Source organism: Solea senegalensis, linkage group LG6, assembly GCF_019176455.1.
Source record: "Solea senegalensis isolate Sse05_10M linkage group LG6, IFAPA_SoseM_1, whole genome shotgun sequence".
NCBI classification, from domain to species: domain Eukaryota; kingdom Metazoa; phylum Chordata; class Actinopteri; order Pleuronectiformes; family Soleidae; genus Solea; species Solea senegalensis.
Window position 1 is genome coordinate 20,106,814 of NC_058026.1, and position 24,246 is coordinate 20,131,059.

Here is a 24,246-nt window from a genome sequence, read left to right on the forward strand (position 1 = left end):
TATGAACTCTCTGCACTATCTATGTGCTTTTTCTACTACTTTTCTGCTTTTTCTAAACCATACATATTAGCAAGTTCTAAGAAAAAAATACTGTAAAAATAAGGCTAAATGAGAACGAAATGTTGTTAATGATTCACTTTCTTTGTCTCAGGAGAACGTGTGGGCTCTGTGGTGGCTGTGGGACAGCTTGTCCTTCAACAAAGAGAGACTCAATGCCTTCTTAGAGGATGTTACACAGGAGATGGAGAACACTGCAGGTGTGTGAACATCTCTACATTTCAACATCCTTCATCAATTATAAACCATCATTCCAGTAACCTTCTTGTCTCATAGCAAGAAGGTTGCTGGTTTTTCCATCCCGGTCCAGGCCTTTCTATTTTGGAGTTTGTAGCTTCTCCCTGTGTGTGTGTGTGTGTGTGGGTTTTGATTGGTTGTTTGTCTCTAAATTAGAACTGAAACAATTAATCGATTACTAAATTAATCGACAACTATTTTGATAATCGATAATCAATTTGAAGGTTTTTTTTATATAATTGAAACAAGATTTGTGATTGTTTAAGCTTTTTAAATGTGCATATTTTCTTCATCACTTTGCTCTGGATAACAAAGAAATTATTTTGGTTTGTGGACAAAACAAGACATTTGAGAACATCATCATTTCCAGGTTTGACGAACACCGATCAACATTTTTTCAGGTTTTCTGATATTTTATAGACCAAGCAATTAATCGATTAATCAAGAAAATAATCGACAGATTAATTGATTATTAAAATAATCGTTAGTTGCAGCTCTACTCTAAATAGTTCATGTGTTCTGCTTGTATAATGAGGTTTTGACATATGATCAACATTGACTTTGCCACAGTTTCCGTGGACCCATCTGCAAGCCAGACAGCAGCAGACCAGCTGCTCTCGTGTCACCACAAACTAAAAACAGATTTTTTCCTATGACATTGGAAAAAATGGTGTGTCAAAGAGAGAGAGTGGTTTACAAACTTCTGTTTCCAGGAAAAACAGAGGTGGCAGAGAACAGCAGGCGTAGATTTGGCTCACAGGTGGGTCCATGGAAACGGAGGCACATGTGGTAAAGTTTGTCTTAATAATATGTCGGTACCCCATAACAACAACACTTCAGAATGAATTATCATCAAGAACCAGTATGTTATTTGCCACATTTACTGACACTTAATGGTGAAGGTGTAGGAACTTTGTCAACATGCAACAAACATTGTGAACCTGGCAAATAATGTAATGGTGGAGCCTCAAAAAGGAAACAAATGTGGACATCTCACATCTCGCGGTTTACTTTCTGTTTTTGGAGTTTTTTGTCTTTTTCACACACTATCTCAGACTGATTATCGTTATTGGTGGGTATTAGGGATGGGACATGATCATCAAATAATCGATTAGTCGTATTAATGTTGATTTAAGTCCCTCAGCATGCGCAAATATTGCGCTGGTGTAAAAGGCACTTTCCCTGCTTTTCATAGAAACCACTGTATTGTATCAGACGAGAAGGGTTTGTCTGCAAGACGTAAGACCGAGGCAAATTTTTATTTTTGATGTTTATTTGACTCATTAGATGTGACTTTCGAATAGTGTTTTTGTATGGATACTGAATTGGTCAGCCTTAACTTAAACTTATTTAAAACCTTTCACTTGTCTGTGTGTTTTAAAACATGTATGTATGTGTATATATGTACAGTATGTATACAGTGTTTAACAAACGTATTGGACCACCACCCAATGTTAGGGTTATGCCACAGCATTTTTTGGTAATTATCAAAATCTTTTTATTATGTTTCTATAATGGTTAATACACCAGTATGTAGAAGCTCTTTAACCAAAACCATCATTTTTAATGCATACACAAACATATAATTATTATTGTCATTCCCTGAGTTTTGAAAGCGACTGTTTTACAGAAACAGAAACCCATACTAAAGCATGTGATTATTTCTTGATGTCAAATTTAGTTATGCATTCCTGAACTAAAAAATTAGTTTTAGTGGTTGACTGTTATGCTTGATTAATTTCTGACTTCACAGAGAAGAAGAAGCTCAGTGACCTTGAATTTGGGTATGAATTCAGTTTATTTGACTGACTAAATAAATAAATACCAATAACATTTTAAGTTTTTGAAAGATTTCAAAAATACTTTTGTTTTTATGACAGTGGTGGTCTAATAAATTTGTAAAGCACTGTGTATGTATTTTATTTATTTATTCTTTACACATGTTGGGGGTTTCCGTCTCAGTCCTCATCCTCTGACCTACCATGACCCATCCGTCAAATCACCTCATGTACGCTCGTGTGCGTGCGTCATGAGGTTAAGTCGTGATGTGAAGTTGCAAAAGACTCTTGTGTGAAAACAGCTGCTTAACACATACGTCTCTTTGTTTGTGTGTCTCATAGATGGGGATAATTCATTAGTGTCCCTTCACGCTGTCATGCCCACTCTGTCTTCTTCAACAGAGAACTGGGATCAGTGAGTTACATATTTATAACTTGCTGCAACAAAAGCATAAAAACCTGTCTGAGCTGGTAAACGACACCAGCAGATTTGTATTTATTTAGAAACGGTAGTATGAGGCTGTGGATCTGATCTCTATTACCTTTTTTTTTTATTTTTTTTTCCTTTCATGTCCTCTCCTGATGTGGTGGTAATCAGCACCTACTGTAAGTTGCACTGACACATGTGGTGATCCTTCACACTGTGGATCCTGGTGACCTTTAACCCTTCAGTGTGTTTTTGCTCCTGTAGGCAGTCCAGCAGCTGTTAATCTCTATGCGCCCCAACTCAACGGCCACTCGCAATGTCAACTGTAAGTCCCACAACTCCACAGACGTATCCCCTCCTCTGTGGATGCTGTGTCTTTAGTTTGGATAATGAATAATTGAAGTTATTAAGAGCAGGCAATTAAAAACTCATCCGTTAGAAAAGTGAACATGTGGAATATTTAAAAACTTTATATTGCAAGATTAAATGAATCAATTGTTATTCAATTAACTTATTATTAATTGATTACTGTGTGTATGTATGTATGTATGTATGTCTGTATGTATGTATATATATGTATATATATATATATATATATATATATATATATGTATATATTCTACTCAACACAAGGATGAACTGATACCACTTTTCTTCCCTAATACGAATACGACACTAATATGAATATCACACTCTGAAATTAATCGGATATTAAGTGGTCTGATACAGTCTTTTTACATCTTTTTTAATTATTTAAGTTTATTAACAAATCTACTTACAACATAGTTATAACCACCTTAACACCCCAACAATTATTCTGCTCCCAAATACGTAATTAACCAGTTTTAAATGTTACTGCTTAATGATGCATTTAAGTGATATTCAGGGTTTATGGATTATATCGGATTTTATGTTTTTCTCCTTCCAATTATTACTAGACTAGTAATTTTGACCAGTATCACATTGGCTCATTCCTTATTAAATATAATCATTATTATTATTTCTTTACACAACAATCAGTAAAATGGTGAACATAATCTGAATGTTATCGTGTAATCCTGTATTTGACCTGTTCAGTAACTACAGTGTACAAATGAACACTTGGATTTTTACCATTTGAATTAAGGATTTTCTTTAAAAAAATGAATCCGTTAATCCTAATTTAATATTGTATTTTTTTCTTTAAGCTTCAGAAGTGAAAAGGTAGATCTGTCATGTATTTTGTTTTTCCTGACTCAACTTCTAATCTTGTTCTCTGGCGTTTGCAGCTCATCCTGATTGGACTGTGACGTGAAGCGCGGCGTCGCCTCTTCATCACAGGCTGGGTTATGGAGAGTCATCGGTGTCGCATAGATGTCAGAATAAACCTGCACAGACAGTGGTGTCAGAGTGACGGAGGGTTAACAGCCCCACTGTCATTCAGTATGTATGTCACCAGCACAGAGACGCTGCTATGTTTACTTTATTATTTTACGGCTTGACCTGAGTTTCGTTTCTGTACTGTGGGATTTTTTTTTTTTTGTGGGTTTTTTCAGCTCAGCTCTGTTAATTCATCCCTGCATATATTTAATACTTGGTTAAGACAATTATGTGAAAATAGAATAAATTGTGAAAGAAAATGCTGACAGCTTTATGAGCCACTTTGAGTAAGTAAATCATTTTCTTTGTTGTTCCTGAATTATTGCTTCATGTAGAATTCCAGTGTAAAATACGATGATATGTTTTCGATGCAGTATCTGCTCTAATATTTAGTTCCATATTTGGAAGGAATGCTGCTGCAGTTTAAACCTGTTGTTTGTGAAAGTGGTCGACGTGAGATGGGTCTGACTGCAGAGAGCAAAAGCTCCGCCCCGTTTATAGTGCCGCCCATTTGTAGTCCCACGCCCTCTCTTGTAGTTTGTATAACTGTGACCTGAAAATATTTTCTTCCTGGTCACGCAACTCGTCATGCAGCAGTCTGAATCAGAACGTGGTTTTGGCAGAATTTCTGTAAGAATTTATTTAGTCTCATAAATAAGTTTACACTCATCAGTCCAATGCCCAGGCCAAGTGGCACGATATCTCGTCACATCTTTCCCTGAATTTGTTCAACTTTGGTGAAGAACCACGCTCATGCGCTGGCCAATCAGCATAGAGATTCTCTGGATAGCGTCACGTTCTTGCCAGACTCCGCTCATTATCACCTATCATTTTTGAGTGCATATAGAAGCATGTGTCGTAGAGCTCCACCTCTGCCGTCTTGTGAGGTTTCTCAACACTCTACGGAGCTCCCGAAGTAAACGGTGAAACTCGCCAAAGTTGTCAGAACATTCATTCATCTACTGATGCCAATTGCAGCTGACTTAGAGCAAGTTTTACACACACACACACACACACACACAGGCCTAAAGCCTCAGCGGTATCATCCTCAATAATGTCGAGTAATTTCCTAGATTAAAGCAAATACTTCTTCTCAACTACATTTATCTCATGAGTCACAATTCATTATGAAATAGTGACTCCATCAATTCTTTTTTAACTAGAGAATATTTATTTTGTGGTTTAAAGAAAAATGGAGGGCCTGAATATTTCTTCCACCAGGAATTGAACTGAAAAATCCTGTCATCAGGGCTGCACAGGAATTCTCACATCTTAAAGTTCACGTTTGTTTTATCCAGTTTTTGTTTCACTTCACTTGGACCAGTGCTCGCTTTGAAACAGCACTGATGTTTGTTTCTACCAGTGGAGGATTAGAAGAAATCAAAAATGTATGAGTTATTACAGAGAATAAAACATGAGCTGAAGTCAAAACTTGTAAAAGCACAGATCGCAAACTGCTCACATTCTGACTGTGTCATTTAACTTAAATGATGATTTTTTTTTTAATCCAAATCCAAAATATAATCATTTAATCATCAATCTCTGTGGGACAAAATCTACATCCTCAGAACATTTTTAATCAAAATATGTCATTTACTTGATTTATGCTGCTCACACGCACACACAGAGTCAAAAATATAATCTCCTTTGAGGATGTAATTACGAGACTAAAGCATTTTAACCTGTCTCATAATCTCATAATTATTTCTTTTGTCACATGCTTTCGACTTCGTATCTAATGACCTACAATTTCACAACAAGCCTTTACAAACTGATAATAAAATAACAAACTTTATATAGCAACTTTCAAATACAGTGCAATAAAAGTGCCTTTCAATAAAACATAAAAGAAAGAGACTGAGTAAGACATCAAACGTCACTTACAGCAAACGGATTACGATGAAAATAAAAATATAAAACAAATGCAAAAGGTTTTCAAATGTGATTTAAAAGATGACTCCTGGTCTTATGTCTCAGTCTAGTCGTTAAAATGGCCAGTAATGAGGATTTCAGAGAGCAGAGAGGGACACTGGGTAATAAAATTGAAAAATAAACTCCTACTATCTAATTTAATTCTGACTTAGACAAGTCATGAGCACATCTACATTTTCTTCTTTCATGGGCAGAAATGCACAATGATTTTGTTTAAATTGCACAACGCACATACAGTGTGTGGCTCTATTTGTTTCAAAATAAAAAATAAATGGTGTAGAGGCAGTGTGTAAAAGGTTTAAAGTGCCTCAGCATCATCAGTGCTCAAACAGTACAGTAGAATTTCAGTGCATTTTTGATTCAAATCTTTTGTCTTTTTGAATCTCATGTTGTGAACGTATTTCTGTGGAGCTGCACCGAGCGGTAAGACAACCTTAAAACTGGGGGTCCACGCCCCACGTGGCGCCGTTTGATGAGGTCAGACAGGAAATCCATCACCCTCGTGTCGTGTTCGCTGCTGCAGAATCCTCGCGTGAACAGAAAATCCTTCCCGTCCGCGGCGCCTTTAGCTGCGGCCGTGCTCGGATTAAACGTGTAGAGCAGAGCCTGGTTCTGCAGAGCGGTCAGGCAGCTCTCCACGTGCAGCATGTAGGTGAGGCCTCGGCTAATGCCCGTGTGAGGATCAGCCATTCTGCTGATGAGAGAGCCAGAGTATGACGGACAGCTCAGAGTTCTCTGGTCCATGTCCAGCAGAGCCAAATAACGGCTGTAGCGGCTCAGAGAGTGAGTGATGCTGGAGGAAGATCTGGACCATGATCTGGAAGAAGAAGAATGGACTTTTTAGGTTATCGTTTTTTTGTTTTTTAAAATGCCTTCTTGTGTTTTAAAAGCAGATTTGAAAAGAATTAGTTTGATCTTGAACATTAAAGAAAACTACACAATACTGTTCAAAGGTCTTAGGCCACCATCAGGAGTGTGAAATGTTTTTGAACGATTGATATTATAAGTCTGATTTTAATGTTTGTTTCGGTGTCATTTTTTTGTGAAGTATTCATCCCTGTGTCACAGGTGACCCTTAAAGAAACATGATAGAATAAATATAATAATATACAGGATATGGGGTGACCGTAGCTTCGTGGTATTGATCCCTGGCTGTCCTAGTCTACATGCCAATTCAATACAATTTTATTTGTTGACCAGGTGTCTAATCTCTTTTGTAGTGCAAAATCAGTAGAACTGCCTCTGTTCTGCCTCTGTCCTTATCAAACATGTGATGACATGTTTATAGAACTACAATGTCATTTATACAGATTGTTGATAAAAATTATACTGTGTCCTTGGCCAAGACACTTAAACCCACGTTGCTCCCGGCAGCTGTGTCATCATGAAAGAGTGATAGAAAATGCGCTTCACATAGATGTACTGTATTAAAGTGTGGGTGAATGGCAAAACTAGTGTAAACTAAAAAGTGCTATATGAATAAAGACCATTTACCATACAGGATATGCATAGTAAATAAAATGGTCTCAAGTTTCTGAAATGACACTCTTAAACAGCCTGATGGCCGCAGGCTGGCATGATTTCCTGTGGCGCTCTGTAGTGCAGTTTGGGAGAATGAGTCTTTCGCTGAAGGTGCTCCTGTGTCTGACCAGCACATCATGGCAAAAAATATGTATAAATGCTCAATAATGTCAATTTGCTTTAAATCTTTAAAACCAGGGTTCGGGCTATAATCTGAACTTTAACTAATATTAACTGTCAAAAATATCCTAGTATAATGTCAACAAAAAGTTAAAACATGAACTGTCTAAAAGTGTCCCAGTATAGTATGTTGTAATAAAAACAGCAATTATAAACTGTCAAACATGTTAAACAATGTCCAAATATAGTATAGTCAACAAAAAATCTCGTGTCCGTGTTGATATGGACCAATAAAAAGGTTTTCATGTATTTTCCTCACATTTCTTCACTCATTTACTTCAGTGAGCACATTTGAACACTTTAAATGATGCTTCTTGTCATCATGTCCTCTGACTGAACACCTGCAAACAGCTGCAGTTAAAGGCACATTTCAAGCATGGTTGAGTGAGGTCATTATCATCAGAATTTAGAGTAAAAAGAGGCTTTCGGCAGCGCTGTCACAAAATACATCAGAATCCTCTGTTAAATATTGAGATTTTACAAATATTTACAGGAAGACTTTGCAACTGATCTACAGCTTTGTTTGGTCCAGGACCAGGACCAGGAGGAGCTGGAGGAAGACGAGGAGCAGCGGGGACAGGTGTGTGGTAACTGCTGCTTAAAAATGATCTGCACATTTCTTAGATGTTCTGTTGACTCTGTTCACACCTGCTGACCTGAGGGATCCGATCACAGGCGTTCAGATTACACCTGCTAATGCTAATGCTAATGTGACGTCACTGCTCCACATGTAAACACACACACCTTTGATTTCATTTCTCTTCACATACAAATGATGTTGTTTTCTAACTGTTACAGAAAGACAAAGAATCCAGGAAATGTTATTTTCTCCATTAATCGAGTATTTGTTTGGGCCAGAAAATGTTTGAAAAATGTTGATCAGTGTTTCTCAAACCTGGAAATGATGATTCTAAAATGTCTTTTTTTATCCACAAACCAAAAACGTTTAAATTATTTCTGTGTTATAATAATAATAACAAAAAAAAAATAATAATAATAACAATAATAATAATAATAATAATAATAATACGAAGCCCATATATCACAGCGCTTGGGCCAATATCAATACCGATATATGTCTTTCCTTTTGTATGACTGCAGAGGTCATTAAGTCTCTTCTCTAGTCAAATCAACAGACTATTTTTCATACTTATGTCACAGCACATGTGGATATGAAATCTCTTTATTGTGCAAAATAAAGAAGCAGAAAAACAAAATTGCTGTAGGGAAGGCTAGCATACAAGTCAAGGAGGTGCAAGCTTTTTCAGTCGACTATTGTAGTCATTAATCATCTCGGCACATCTCACTGTCTCTCAACAAACTAGAGAAGAAACTATTTTTCAAAGAATTAAATCAAGTTTTATGATTTGTGAAAAGCTTGTGAAATCAAAATGTGAAATAAAATGGCATAACCCCCTGCTGTCATCTCTGCCGGGGCCAGGTGTTCGGAGCGTGGTGGATTTGAACCAGCCACAGTCGGACTGGCACAACCTCGCGGTTGCCAAAAAACCCTCCATAGTGACTTTACTTACTGAGGAGTTGGTACCGCGAGCAACGCAGAAGTAGTCGACCCCCCAAAAAAGTCATAGTATAGTATGTCGTCCGAAATCAGTCAAAAAAATCACAGTATAGTAAGTCGTAAAAAATTAGACCAAAATATCATAGTATATAGTATGTCGTTCCGAAATCAGTCCAAAAAGTCATAGTATAGTAAGTCGTCCAAAATCAGTCAAAAAAGTCATAGTATAGTAAGTCGTCCAAAATCAGTCAAAAAAGTCATAGTATAGTATGTCGAGTTGGTACCGCGAGTAACGCAGAAGTAGTCGACCCGAATCGAGCACACACCTGTAACCAATCATGCTGTTGACAGAGGTTAGGACCGCCTACCCAATTAACATATGGACACAGAAATCAATAAACAAATAAATGTAAGTGAACATGTAAAGCATTTATTTATTATTTCATTTATTTTTTTATTTATTTATACATTTATTCATTATTTAGTCAGAGTTTTTCAAAAATGTAACCGTTGAATTACGAGGACAAACTGTTTGATCCTTCATCAGTTCACTTATTTGATGTAATCGTACGTCACTACTGAAGATGGTCCAGTGGACAAGGACGTCGCATCACGACTCAAGACATCATGGGTTCAAATCCCACTGGAGGTATGTGTCTAATATGTGTGTCTGTCTGGGAGTTTCAAAAACAACTAAACCTTCAAAAGCAAAATAAATTCCAAAAACCAAGCGAAAACTCTACGTTGCGTCACTTCAATTTCAATGAGGATTTCAACTTCATCATCAACAACTGCAATAATGGGAGACAATAGCTAGCCTTGAAAAAGCCTTGAAGGTGCTAGCTGACACTTTTTGTTGACTAATGTCTGCAAAGACAATATGTCGTCCAGAATGTGACAAAAAAGTCATAGTATAGTATGTCGTCCAAAATGGGACAAAAAAGTCATAGTTTAGTATATCGTCCAAAATGAGACAACAATGAGATGTGACATGTTTTATTATCCCCTGTGGTGCAGTTGATAAGACACTGGTCATGTAAATCAGGGATTGTGTGTTCAAGTCCCAGCTGGAACAACTCTGTCGTAGTATGTTGTCCAAAGGATACTTTATCCGACAGTGGCATTTTGTCCGTGACACTTCCGCTATGTGTAACAGAGTCTTGTTAGTCCAAAATCAGTCAAAAAAGTCATAGTAAAGTATGTTGTTCAAAATCTGCCAAAAAAGTCATAGTATAGTATGTCGTCCAAAAAAGTTATAGTTTAGTCTTTCTTCCAAAAATTGACAAAAAAGGTCATAGATTAGTATGTGATCCAAAATGTGACAAAAAGTCATAGTTTATTATTTTGACTAAAAAGCGACAAAAAAGTAATTGTATAGTATGTCGTCCAAAATGGGACAAAAAAGTCATAGTTTAGTATGTCGTCCAAAATGAGACAACAATGAGATGTGACATGTTTTATTATCCCCAGTGGTGCAGTTGATAAGACACTGGTCATGTAAATCAGGGATTGTGTGTTCAAGTCCCAGCTATGGTATGTTGTCCAAAGGATACTTTATCCGACAGAGTGACACTTCCGCTATGTGTAACAGAGTCTTGTTAGTCCAAAATCAGTCACGAAAATGTCATAGTATAATATGACGTCCAAAATTTGACAGAAATGTCATAGTTCAGTATGTTGTCCAAAATTTGACAAAAATGTCATAGTATAATATGACGTCCAAAATTTGACAGAAATGTCATGATTCAGTATGGCGTCAAAATTTAACAAAAATGTACTTGAATTTAGTGTATAGATCCAAGGGTGACAAAAATGTCTTAGTAAAAGTATGTCGTCAAGGTTACGACAAAAATGTCATAGTTTGGTATGTAAGCCCCAAGGTTGACAAAAATGCATAGTTTTGGTTGTTGTCAAAATTTGACCAAAAAGTAATATGGATTCAGTATGTTGTCCAAATTTGACAAAAATGTCATGGTTATTATGTTATTCAAAATTTGACAAAAATGTCATGAAGTATAATATGTCCAAAAATTTAACAAATGTCATAGTTCAGTATGGCATTCAAAATTTGACAAAAAATGTCATAGTTTAGTATGGCGTCCAAAAATTCCGACAAAAATGTCATAGTTTAGTATAGGTCAAAATTTGACAAAAATGTCATGACTAAAGTATAATAGATCAAAATTTGACAAAGAAATGTCATATTTTGGTATCAATAGATCAAAATTTGACAAAATGTCATAGTTTAGTAATAATAGATCCAAAATTTGACAAAAATGTCATAGTTTAGTCTGTAGTCCAAAATTTGACAAAAATGTCATAGTTTAGTATGTTGTCCAAAATTTGACAAAAATGTCATAGTTCAGTATGTTGTCCAAAATTTGACAAAAATGTCATAGTATAATATGACGTCCAAAATTTGACAGAAATGTCATAGTTCAGTATGACGTCCAAAATTTGACAAAAATGTCATAGTTCAGTATGTTGTCCAAAAAAACAATGAGATGTGACATGTTTTATTATCCCCAGTGGTGCAGTTGATAAGACACTGGTCATGTAAATCAGGGATTGTGTGTTCAAGTCCCAGCTGGAACAACTCTATCGTAGTATGTTGTCCAAAGGATACTTTATCCGACAGAGTGACACTTCCGCTATGTGTAACAGAGTCTTGTTAGTCCAAAATCAGTCAAAAAGGTCATAGTTGAGTATGTCGTCCAAAATTTGACAAAAATGTCATAGTTTAGTGTGTCGTCCAAAATTTGACAAAAAGAAATAATCATAGTTTAGTGTTAATAGATCCAAAATTTGATAAAAATGTCATAGTTTAGTATGTCATCCAAAATTTGACAAAAATGTCATAGTTTAGTATGTCGTCCAAAATTTGACAAAAATGTCATAGTTTAGTCTGTAGTCCAAAATTTGTCAAAAATGTCATAGTTTAGTATGTCGTCCAAAATGAGACAAAAATGTCATAGTTTAGTATGTCGTCCAAACTTAAATTAAGCAAATCACCAGGATCTGATGGCTACACGGCAGAGTGGTACAAGGAATTTAAAAAAGAACTAATACCTGTTTTACTTCATACTCTGAATTGGGCTTTAAAAAATGTGCAAACGCCACCCAGCTGGAAGGAGGCAATCATTTCAGCCATACCAAAAGAAGGCAAGGATAAAGTGGAGAGTGGCTCTTTTAGGCCAATCTCTGTTCTTAATGTGGACTATAAATGATTTACTTCTGTTATGGCCAAACGATTAGAAGAATTCCTGCCGACACTGATACATAATGATCAGACAGGTTTCATACACCAACGCCAAACACAAGACAATATACCAAAGTAACTACATATTATGGATCATATACAAAGAAATCAAACTGAAGCAATTGTGATGAGCGTAGATGCTGAAAAGGCCTTTGATTCGGTTAACTGGATTTTTCTCTACAGAGTGTTGCATAGAATTGGCTTCCACGATACAATTATTAAAACCATACAGGCACTATATGACAAACCTACCGCCAGGGTCAAGGTCAATGGATATTTGTCAAATAGTTTTACCCTAGAAAGGGGCACCAGACAGGGCTGTGCATGGTCACCACTGCTCTTCGCATTATATTTGGAACCACTAGCTCAATACATCAGACAAAGAGAAGATATTAAGGGAATCATTATTAAAGGGACGGAATATAAATTGGCCTATTATGCAGACGATATTTTGATATACCTTGCACAACCAACTCACTCTCTGCCTAAATTGATGCAAGCATTTGAACAATATGGCCAATTATCTGGGTACAAAATCAACATGAGTAAAACCCAAATACTCTCATATAACTACTGCCCACCAAGAGAAATCAAAAGTAGCTACCCCTTGACATGGCAAACAGAGTCCTTTAAATACTTACGCATCAACCTACCAAAAGATCTTACAAAATTATCGGAATATAACTATTCACCCATACATGAAAAAATAAAGGATGATATAGCAAGATGGAACTTAATTCCCTTCTTTAGCCTGAGTTCAAGAATTGACTCTATTAAAATGATCATATTGCCAAGAATTTAATATTTATTTCAAACATTGCCAATAGAGATTAACCAAAACCAATTTAACGAGTGGGACAAACTGCTATCCAGGTATATAGCAGTTCGCCTCAAAACCTTACAGCTGGTTAAACAAAAGGGAGGATGGGGCTTGCCTTATTTTAGATATTATTATTTTGCAGCGCAGATGAGAGCAGTGGTATGCTGGTGCAACCCGTCATATACAGCTCAATGGAAAAGCATTGAGGAAAAAATGCCCTCCATCCCCATACAGGCAATTTTAGCTGATAATAACTTGCAAACCCACATAAATAACATTGATAATCCATGGGTGGTGTGGACCCATAAAGTATGGAAAATTATTATAAAAGAACATAAACTTGAAAATGATATTTTGGCTCTTAAATGGTGTGCTTATGATTCGGATTTTAGAACTAATAAATTGGATTCTAGATTTAAGGACTGGATAGCTAATGGTATGACAGCCTTATGTAGAGTAATGAAAGATGGGAAGTTACTCAGTTTTGAAACGCTTAAAAGGACACATGTTTTAGAAAAACAAGACTTTTATAGATACCTGCAGTTACGGCATTACGTCAATACAAAGATGAAAAATCTAACAAAGATAAACACATGTCTAATTCAATTATTTACAAAACCTATTAATAAAACTGTGTCATGCTTATATAAGAGTCCGTCTAATTTGAAATCTCACTCTACTTCATATATTAAAATAAAATGGGAGAAGGAAGGAGGGATAAATATATCTGAGGAAGAATGGACAACAATTTGGAGGTATCAATGGAGATGTACCAGCTCACAGAAGTGGAGGGAATTTGGATGGAAAAGCTTGATTAGGTACTTTATTACACCTTCTCAGAAGTCTCACTATGATGATAATTCCTCTGTCTGCTGGAGGAACTGTGGAAATCTAACTTGTACATAGTTGCTAATGTGTGTTTTTCCTTTTTTCATTGTTTGTTTTTTTTGTCTAGGCATTTAGAGCAGACAACAGATGTGAGATGTATGCATGTATGTTTTGCCGGATGTGAATGTCTGTTTCTGAATGTCAATAAAAAATAAATTATAAAAAAATAAAATAATAATAATAATCAGAGTAGAATTGTCCATATAAATCATCTGAGCACCAACCTGAGAGTCTCCAGAGAACAGTGAGGACTCTTCAGTCCATCACACAGCAGTTTCACTCCTGGATCCTGCAGGTCATTGTTACTCAGGTCCACGTGTCTCAGACTAGAGGACACAGAGCTGAGGACTGAGGACAGAGCTTCACAGCTTCTCTCTGAGAGTTTACAGCCACTCAGTCTGAGGTAGAAAACAGTGATGAACAAAAGGTTAAACATGTTTGTCTTGTGCTCTTTAGAATATGTCTTATTAATATTTATATACTGATCCACGTACAGAGCTTTGTTGGAGGCTTTGACCACCAGCAGCAGCTTCAGAAGAGCCTCCTCTGAAGCAGAGTATTTCTTCAGGTCAAACTCTTCCAGATCTTTTCCTGATGACAGTAAGATGAAGACCAGAGCTGACCACTGAGCAGGAGACAGTGTCTTTGTGGACAGGCGTCCTGATGTAAGGGACTCTTGGATCTCCTCCACAAGAGAAGGATGGTTCAGTTCATTCAGACAGTGGAACAGGTTGATGCTTCTCTCTGCTGACAGATTCTCACTGATCTTCTTCTTGATGTACTCAACTGTTTTCTGATTGGTCTGTGAACCACTTCCTGTTTGTGTCAGTAGACCTCTTAAGAGCTTCTGATTGGTCTCCAGTGAAAGACCCAGGAGGAAGCGGAGAGACAAGTCCAGGTGTCCATTTGGACTCAGTAAGGCCTCGTCCACAGCACTCTGGTGCAGATGATTCAGTTTAGGTTTTTTTCTAAACAGTCTGGACCACTGGCTCGTTGTTGGTTCTTCTGACAACAGATTTGTTCCAGAGGTGATGAAGGTCAGATGAACATGAAGAGCAGCCAGAAACTCCTGAACACTCAGACGGACAAAGCAGAAGACCTTGTCCTGGTACAGGCCTCTCTCCTCTTTAAAGATCTGAGTGAAGACTCCTGAGTAAACTGAAGCTGCTGTGATATCGATGCCACACTCTGTCAGGTCTGATTCATAGAAGATCAGGTTTCCTTTCTGCAGTTGCTCAAAAGCCAGTTTCCCCAGAGACTTAATCATCTTCCTGTTCTCTGGACTCCAGTGTGGATCAGTCTCAGTTCCTCCATCATATTTAACCTTCTTCACTTTGGACTGAACCACCAGGAAGTGGATGTACATCTCAGTCAGGGTCTTGGGCAGTTCTCCTCCATCTCTGGTTTTCAACATGTTCTCCAGAACCTTTGCAGTGATCCAGCAGAAGACTGGGATGTGGCACATGATGTGGAGGCTTTGTGATGTCTGGATGTGGGAGATGATCCTCCTGGCCTGCTTCTCATCTCTGAACCTCTTCCTGAAGTAGTCCTCCTTCTGTGGGTCCGTGAACCCTCTGACCTCTGTCACCATGTCCACACAGTCAGGAGGCATCTGATTGGCTGCTGCAGGTCGTGTGGTTATCCAGAGGCGAGCAGAGGGAAGCAGTTTCCCCCTGATGAGGTTTGTCAGCAGCACGTCCACTGAGGTGGACGCTGTGACGTCAGTCAGGATCTCAGTGTTGTGGAAGTCCAGAGGAAGTCGACACTCGTCCAGACCATCAAAGATGAAGACCACCTTAAAGTCTTCAAACCTGCAGATTCCTGCTTCTTTGGTTTCAGTGAAGAAGTGATGGATGAGTTCCACCAAACTGAACTTCTTCTCTTTCAGCACATTCAGCTCTCTGAAGGTGAAGGGAAACATGAGCTGTACGTCCTGGTTGCTTTTGTCTTCAGCCCAGTCCAGAGTGAACTTCTGTGTTAACACTGTTTTCCCAATGCCAGCTACGCCCTTTGTCATCACTCTTCTGATTGGTCCGCCTCTTCCCGCTGGGGCTTTAAAGATGTCTTCTTGTCTGATGGTTGTTTCTGGTCTGTCTGGTTTCCAGGAAGCTCTTTCAATCTGTCTGACCTCATGTTCTTCATTGACCTCTCCAGTGCCTCCCTCTGTGATGTAAAGCTCTGTGAAGATCTCATTCAGAAGGGTGGGGTTTCCTGCTTTAGCCACACCCTCAAACAAACACTGGAACTTCTTCTTCAGGTTTGATTTGAGTTCACCTCGACAAGCTGGAGCTCTGATTTCTGACAGAACACAAGAAAATAAATCAGTGAGTGGATCATTGAGAAAATAAGATGTTCTTCCTTTCACATTAAAAGTCCTCTTACTGTCAGCTAGCTTCTCCTGCTTCATCCTCCTTAAGAAGTCCTCTGTGATCTTCAGAAAGGCCTCTCTGCTGCTCCTCTGCTCCTCATCCTCCCTCTGACTCTCTGAGACTTCTGTGTGATCTGTATCCAGAACCTTGTGGATCTTCTTCAGCTCGTTCTTCACAAAGCAGATGATGTTCTCCTCCAGCAGCTGGAACAGAACATGTGAAGTTTAACCTCAGATGATCAGTGACAGAGTGAACAGAGCAGCATCCAGACTGTCAGGACCAGGAGCCTCATGTATAAAAGAGTGTGCAGCTTTCATACTAAAAGACGGCGTTTATAAAGTACGTATGCAAAGAAAATCTCAGATTTATAAAACTGTGCGTACGCCAAGTCCTGCGCACAGTTTTCTTTATACATCCCATCAAACGTGAAACTGAGCAGAGATGAATGAGGAACACAATTGACCAGCGCAACCTGAAAAGACAGCGGGGACTCCACAGCATAGGCTTACTACTCCTCTTGCTGCTGTTATCCGGAGATGTACAACTCAATCCAGGACCAATAGTCACTGAGTGCATCACAAATCATCGGTGCCAAGCTCCCGTCAATAACATCGCCTAGGTAGGTGAGTTTCTGTGGAATACTCGTACACATACCTGGCCTTCCCCTACTTGGAGTCGATGCCTTGGCTTTAGATTTCAACAATCGAGCCAGAACGGCGGCGACGCTAACGGGGGAACACCAGCCTAAAAACTCTACTCCTAACACTGTTAGGTCCATCAATCTTGCTGTTAAAAAACAAAGCTCTATTAAAACATTTCAAACAGTTAACCACGTAAAGGTTGTTTGGGATCCGAAGCAGAAACCGAGAGGACTTTTGGGCAGCCATTTAAAATCAGGAGTGTCGTCTCAAAAACTGAACAGTTGACTCATTTACTTGCAAACTCAAACTTGGACTTTTTATGCATATCTGAAACATGGCCTCAACATTCTACCCACATCAATGTATTTACAATGAGCGGGTTCCAATGCTTCAGACGAGACAGGGCCGTGGGAAAAGAGGGCGGGGTACTTGTGTATGTGAAAGACTCTATCAAATGCGAACGCATATATTTCAAGCCGGAAATCTCTCTTGAGTATGTCGCACTAAAAGTTGTTTTGTCTCAGCAAATGTCATTCATTATTATAGGCTTTTATAGACCCCCGACTGCCAATGACACATTTTATGACGAATTTGCTGATATTCTTAAAGAATGTGACCATAACAAAGAAATTATTATTATGGGGGATTTTAATCTCAATTGGGAAGATAAGTCTAAGAGGAGAAAGCTAAAAGTTATCACAGACAAATACCATCTAGAACAACTGATAAAGGGCCCAACCAGAATCACAAAATGTTCACGTACACAACTTGATCTTTTCTTCTCCAATAAACCTGAAAGAATAACTAAAACGTATAACCTGATCACTGGCTTGTCAGACTACAATCTAACTCTGGTGGCAAGGAAATTAACCAGTAAAAGATTTAAGATTAATGCTTCAGCTTCACGCCACACAAATGTTAACTGTATACCTGAAAGTAAACAGGAAACATTTGATAATGCGATAAATAACTTGGACTGGGGAGACATTTTATCCTCTGAAAATCTGGAGAATAGTTGCCAGCTATTTACATCAAAATCAACATTGTCAGAGATAAACACATCGTTAAAAACAAGAGAAAAAATAAGAACAAGGTCAACCTGCCTTGGTTTAGTGAAATTCTATGGCAACTGATGAAGTGTAGAGACGCTGCCTTAAAAAAGGCCATTCAAACCAAAAGAGACACAGACATTTTGGTCTATAAAAACCTAAGGAACAAAGTCATAAACAAACTGAGATTAGCCAAGTCACACTTTTTTCTCAAACTTTTGAATGATGCTAAAGGGAACAGCAGCGAAATTTGGAAAAGCATCAACAGTCTCTTAGGGAGAGCTCAACATCACACTGAAGATATCAATGCCAAAATTGCCTCCATTTTTAATTATTTTTTTATTGACTATGTTCAGGAACTAGGAAATAATTTTAAGACTGGTGAACAACTCACTGATCTGAATGTTGCGGGACAGGGTTTTGACCTAGTCACAGTCACTGAAGAGGAAGTGAAGAAAGTGATTTGCTCCCTAAAAAACTCAAAAAGCAAAGATGTCTCTCATCAGGACACAGTGTTTATCAAAAAACATTCAACCACACTAATTCCTCCAATTACTCACTTGGCAAACCTCTCCATTATTCAAAGTTTCTTTCCTCCACACTGGAAACAGGCCATTGTAACTCCTATCTTTAAATCTGGTGATCGCAATATAGTCAGTAACTACAGACCCATTAGCATCTTACCAGTAATTTCCAAAATTGTAGAGAAAATCGTCATAAACAAACTTAAAGACCACATAAATAGCTGTAACCCTGGTCTTGACTCAGCACAATTTGGATTCAGAAAACACCATTCCACAGAAACAGCCATCCTCCACCTAACAGAGCAAATCAGACTCGGTCTGGACAAAGGTGGAAAGTTGTTGGAGCTGTGTTCTTAGACTTAAGTAAAGCCTTCGACACAGTTAATCATAATGTCCTTTTGTCTAAGCTCTCCAACTTCAACCTTTTGTCCAACACACTTGCATGGATATCGTCCTACCTATCCGATAGAAGGCAGTGTGTGAAAATTAAAGATGCAGGCTCCAGCTACTTGAGGTGCACAATGGGTGTACCTCAAGGATCTGTGTTAGGCCCACTACTATTCAGTTTATACATTAATGACCTCCCACAGTACTGTCATGACGTAGAGGTACAACTCTATGCTGATGACACCGTCTTATACACACATGCAAAATCAGCTCAGCAAGCTGCTACTAAACTAACCAACGCCCTGGTTGGAGTTGCAGAGTGGCTCGACCAATCCTGTCTCACCCTGAATGTAAGTAAAACAAAAGGCATGTTCTTCTCCAACACCAAGCTGAACATCCCAGATGTAAATATCTACATCAGAGGTGAACAGATTGAGACTGTCAGCGAGTTCAAATATCTTGGTGTGCTACTTGATCCAAATCTGAGTTTCAAGAAACATATCAAAAAGATGACAAAAACTATCAAATACAACTTGGCTAACTTCAGGCAGATTAGATCCTCCCTATCCACAGAGGTTGCACAAATATTTCTGCATGCTCTTATTTTATCTCACATCTCCTATTGTATCACTTGTTGGGGGCAGGCTAGTCAAACAACAATCAGGCCCTTAGAATCCCTGTATGAACCATCACTGTGACATACTACACAGGCACAATCTTCTACCTTTTGAAAATCTCAGATTTTTGTCAAACGTATGCCCAGTCTACAAAATCCTAAAAGGCTTGGCTCCCACCTGTCTGCAAAGGTTTGTTTGTTACCGTGGCTCTGTAAGGTCCACTAGAACAGCATCTGTACACAGCTGCACTGTACCGTTTCGCTACTCAGCATTTGGACATGCAGCCTTTTCTGTTAAAGCTGTCACACAATGGAACACCATTCCAGATAATATAAAACACTGTGACCTGCTTGGTGGGTTTAAAGCTAAAAAAAAAAAAAAACACCTAAAACTCTCACAACAATTCACCCACTAATTTGCCAGTGGCTATTTGTGTGAGTGAGTGTATGTATGTGTGTGTGTGCACCTGTGAGGGGCACTTCCTATATTGCTGTATGTTCTTACTTGTTGCGTAATGTTTTATCTGTGCTGTATTTATTTGTCCTTCTACATGACATTACCTGCTGAGTGATATTTGATGTTTTATCTGTGTTGTATTTATCTTTAGGCAGGGACTGCAGATGTAAATTAGCCCAAGGCTAACTCAATCAAATCAAATCAAAAAACCACGCCCACCCACAAATGAATATACAAATTTTTATACATGCCGTCTGTGCGTGAAAGCAAGCGTACGCCGTCTTTTTGTGCGTACGCACGGTTTATACATGAGGCCCCAGGACTCTGCTTCAGTATTAACAGTAGTGTCATGTTTGTACATTTACACACCTTAAATATGGAGTCCAGGTCTGCTCCATGCTGCTGGACAGACTGACCACTGAGAACCTCTGTCCTCTGCTGATCAACTCTGAGGAGAAAAGATTCAGTGTCATTTACTAAACAATCATTTGTTTCTACCAGGTTTTCAATGTGCTGCACCTACGATTCTTCTTCAGCCAAGTTCACATGACATGAGTTTGACAGGTTGAAGACAAAAGTCCCTGAAGGACAGTCTCTAGTGTTTGTTATGTGTGAAGTCTCAAAGACACAATCAGAGAGGCTTGTCCATGAGTCCCTGACCAATCACGGACTCTGACTAGATTTACTGCTGGAAACGTATTCAGAGACGAGGACAGGCTGAAGACGTTTAGTGGAGACAGAAAAACAACATTGGTCCACCAAAGAGAAGAAGAGTGTTTTTCTGGATTCAACATGTTTTGGACTAGACAGGCTCCCCCTGGTGGAGGATCATGTAAGTGTGTGTTACTATGTGTGAAATTCTTACATCAGTTCACCATGTTTTTGTCCATCCTTGAAGCTAATAAGACGACCTATAGACCGGTCACTCTTCATGGACACACAGCTGGGTCCAGGTCCAGGTCTGGCAGAGTCTGGTCCCTGTTGATGGATCCTCCTACAAACACAGGACATGACATGTAAATACAACATCTGCTGTGAATGATCTCATTAATGATCTACAGTATCAGGAGACACAAGGAAAACAGGTTTGTGTCAGAAATGGTTGAGTGTGACCCAGATGGTGTCAAACACTACACTGTTTAACACATTTAAAGGGGACATATTATGCAAAATCAACTTTTTAACCATTTTAATACTGATATTTGGGACTCTGGGGGCCCTACCAGTCGCCAAAGTGTGGAAAAACAATACTCAGTCATGTTTTCGTGGTTCCGCTTAGTGTAAGTATAGGCGATAAATTCCCTGCGCTTATGACGTCAGCATGCGCATTTCACCGCGAATGTTACCGCCCCACCAGTACGTTTACTTCGCAAGCTCCACCTTAGCTCCACCTTGTCCCTGCGAGAGTGCAGGCGAGGGAGGAAGAGCGGTATTATGTCAACGCGGAGGGACAAGTGTGCTGTTGGTGGCTGCACAGTGGAGCACAGTGTTTTACAGAGGATTTTATATATGAAGCTAATGTGCCGGATAAAGTCAGCAAACGTGTGTTCGCACCACTTCACATCAGACTGCGACCAGCGGTCGCCGTATTTAGTCAGGGGACGTATTTCACCGACGTACAAACACACAAATTGTTAAGAAAAGATCACATAGAGCTCATAACTGACCATTTTGACACGTCCTAATTAAACATATTTGTTCAGTACGTCCTCCATGACCGGAGCACAGACTCAGTCTGATACAATCACATAAAGCAGCTGTTTATGCAGCTCGCTGCTGACGATCAGCGGTGCTGCACTCTCTGTGTCACCGCTGATCGCCAGCTCGCCGGAGCACCGGAGCTGGTCAGCGGTGGTGAGGTCTCCGGAGCACAGTCTCCGGTCTGATAGAGCAACATACAGTTTATTCAGCGCGCCGCTGGCGATCAGCGGTGGCGATCAGCTGATCGCCAGCGGCAGTTTAGGCTATCGGTGACACAGAGAGTGTAGCACCGCTGCACAGAGAGTGTAGCACCACTGCACAGAGAGTGCAGCACTGCTGCATAAACAGCTGCTTTATGTGATTGTATCAGACTGAGTCTGTGCTCCGGTCATGGAGGACGTACTGAACAAATATGTTTAATTAGGACGTGTCAGAATGGTCAGTTATGAGCTCTATGTGATCTTTTCTTAACAATTTGTGTGTTTGTACGTCGGTGAAATACGTCCCCTGACTAAATACGGCGACCGCTGGTCGCAGTCTGATGTGAAGTGGTGCGAACACACAAACACACGAACACACGATCTGATACAGCAACATACAGTTTATTCAGCTTACACGGTGATCGCCACCGCTGATCGCCGGAGCACCGGAGCTGGTCAGCGGTGGTGAGGTCTCCGGAGCACAGTCTCCGGTCTGATACAGCAACATACATTTTATTCAGCGCGCCGCTGGCGATCCGCGGTGGCGATCAGCGGTGCTGCACTCTCTGTGTCACCGCTGATCTTCTGTTCCTAAGTGTTTTTAACTGATTTACAGTTGGACAGTGTTCGGCTCGATCCTTATGTAGGACGTCTGACGGCACTCTCGCTGACATGTTGATATTGTCAGAGAGCTAGTGGAGGGAGGGGGAGACGAATAGAGCTGTAAAGCGCTGTAAAGAGGACAAATCAGAAACCCCCTGGAAGAAGTGGGTGTGTGTTTGCCTGTGTCTCATTTGCATATAAAGGGACCATGCACGAAAACCGAGCGTTCTGAAAGGGGCGGGTTTAGCAGGGTTATTGAACTACTATGATTCTTCATCCTTATGGTATTTTGACCAAAGCATGTCACTGACATGTTCATTAGGACACCAGAGAACTATTTTAATGGGGGAAATAGGGTATAATATGTCCACTTTAAGACTTCCACATCTTCAGTCAGATCACTTTACCCAAACCCAAGCATGTGAGCCAGGACTGTTCCACAATTATTCAACACTTGTTATTTTTTCATGGGTCCAGATCTGAGATTAAATGGGGACGGGTCTGTTTGGGACTTGGGTCCAGAAAGTCTTGGGTCTGCATGGGTCTGGGTCTGAATTCTCAAATATTAGGTGTCTCTGGTGCTACATGGTGGATCATTTGAGTTGTTGACCTGTGAAGACCTCCACCCTCCATCATCTGACCTCTGTTCTTGTTTAAGGTACAAAGGTTCATCCATGGACCAGTCACTCGACATGGAGACACAGCTGGGTCCAGGTCCAGGTCCAGGTCCAGCAGAGTCTGGTCTCTGTTGATGGATCCTCCTACAAACACATGATGTGTAAATAAAACACTGAGCTGTGACATGGAGACGGGTCACATGATCCATGAGATCCTCATCTCACCTCTGCCCCTCATGTTCCTCACACAGAGTGGTTTTAGAGGGCGGAGCTTCTTCTTCACTGGCCTTGATCTGATTCATAGCAGAGCGCCACCTGCTGGGAGAATAAAACTCACTCATTACAAGTTCTGCTAACATTGGTGGACCACATTGACCTAATGTGGGCCGGTCAGCAAGAAGACTTTTTTTAACTACAGAATTGGCCGACATGACCCTCATTGACTGACTGAACAATCGGCACAGCCCATTGGTTTATGCTAATAATGGACTGTCAGTCAATCAGTTACTGGTTCATTTCAAAGAGCCGTTAAAAAGATTTGACTCGTTCGTGAACGTCACAGCTCGACTCACAACTCACTCAAGACGCTGTTTGCATCACACTTTACAGCCCTTCACTGCAGGTGAGTCCACTGGTTTAACAGAAGAGCCCGCCCTCTGGTGGTCAGGTAAGAAGCTGCCCAATAGATAGATACATATGTATGTTAAACATCTGGACTTTGAAGAGATGTCGTTAATTGTGACGATTGAGAATAAACGTTTAATTTAATTCAAGTTTCTTAAATCTTATCAAAATATGACCTCGTCCTCTGGATCCTTTTGTTTCACCTACAATGGCTGTAATCTGTTTTCACCGGAAACATAAAATGATCAGTCACTGTCTGATCTTTCAGTCCAGCAGAACTTCTCTTTCACCAAAAGCACAAATGTCCTCTAAACCAGTGATTTCCAAACATTTTAGTCGCTGAACAACAGAATCAGTGACGTGAGATTCATGAGCTTCACAGTAAAAACATCACGTCGACAAAAAGTCACAACTTTTTCATTTTCAGTGCATTTCTTTTTCAATGCGTGTTTCTGCTGCACGTCACATGTACTTTTATGTG

General features: G+C 39.4%; 2 protein-coding genes across 7 annotated transcripts in view; one reads left to right on the forward strand and one right to left on the reverse strand.

The window, feature by feature from the left end:
- zgc:112980 (uncharacterized protein LOC503706 homolog) overlaps positions 1 to 4,792 on the forward strand; it is a 13,442-nt gene extending 8,650 nt beyond the window's left edge. Inside the window, exons 17-21 of one of the 2 annotated variants that reach the window (XM_044029252.1) lie at positions 152 to 257; positions 2,415 to 2,487; positions 2,671 to 2,678; positions 2,764 to 2,824; positions 3,768 to 4,792. In XM_044029252.1, the coding sequence (XP_043885187.1) occupies positions 152 to 257; positions 2,415 to 2,487; positions 2,671 to 2,678; positions 2,764 to 2,824; positions 3,768 to 3,777 (258 nt within the window). In that variant the 3' untranslated portion in view covers positions 3,778 to 4,792. The remainder of the gene's footprint in view (positions 1 to 151; positions 258 to 2,414; positions 2,488 to 2,670; positions 2,679 to 2,763; positions 2,825 to 3,767) is intronic. The other variant, XM_044029253.1, reaches the window with a different exon arrangement.
- A 9,378-nt stretch (positions 4,793 to 14,170) lies between these two features.
- Positions 14,171 to 23,908, reverse strand: LOC122770551 (NACHT, LRR and PYD domains-containing protein 3-like). Of its 5 annotated transcripts, none has more exons than XM_044027469.1 (8): positions 23,721 to 23,908; positions 23,367 to 23,456; positions 23,166 to 23,285; positions 20,886 to 21,014; positions 20,390 to 20,468; positions 16,360 to 16,549; positions 14,472 to 16,275; positions 14,171 to 14,375 (listed from the first exon to the last, which is right to left on the reverse strand). In XM_044027469.1, exons 2-8 carry the CDS (start codon positions 23,441 to 23,443, stop codon positions 14,186 to 14,188), a joined length of 2,589 nt encoding a protein of 862 aa, XP_043883404.1. In that variant the 5' UTR covers positions 23,444 to 23,456; positions 23,721 to 23,908; the 3' UTR covers positions 14,171 to 14,185. The 5 variants fall into 5 exon arrangements, with proteins under 5 accessions (XP_043883404.1, XP_043883403.1, XP_043883406.1 ...); XM_044027468.1 differs by having other exon boundaries at positions 23,367 to 23,459; XM_044027471.1 differs by having other exon boundaries at positions 23,367 to 23,459; positions 23,714 to 23,908.
- Between the last annotated feature and the right edge of the window lie 338 nt (positions 23,909 to 24,246).

What these genes read in the sequence shown, in the direction of transcription:
- LOC122770551 (XM_044027469.1), bottom strand. Translation starts at nt 23,443, where the DNA reads ATGAATCAGATCAAGGCCAGTGAAGAAGAAGCTCCGCCCTCTAAAACC. An exon ending in TACCTTAAACAAGAACAGAG is followed by an intron (nt 21,015 to 23,165) that starts GTCAGATGATGG and finishes CTGTGTTTGTAG; the next exon opens with GAGGATCCATCAACAGGGAC. An exon ending in GCAGGAGAAGCTAGCTGACA is followed by an intron (nt 16,276 to 16,359) that starts GTAAGAGGACTT and finishes GTGTTCTGTCAG; the next exon opens with AAATCAGAGCTCCAGCTTGT.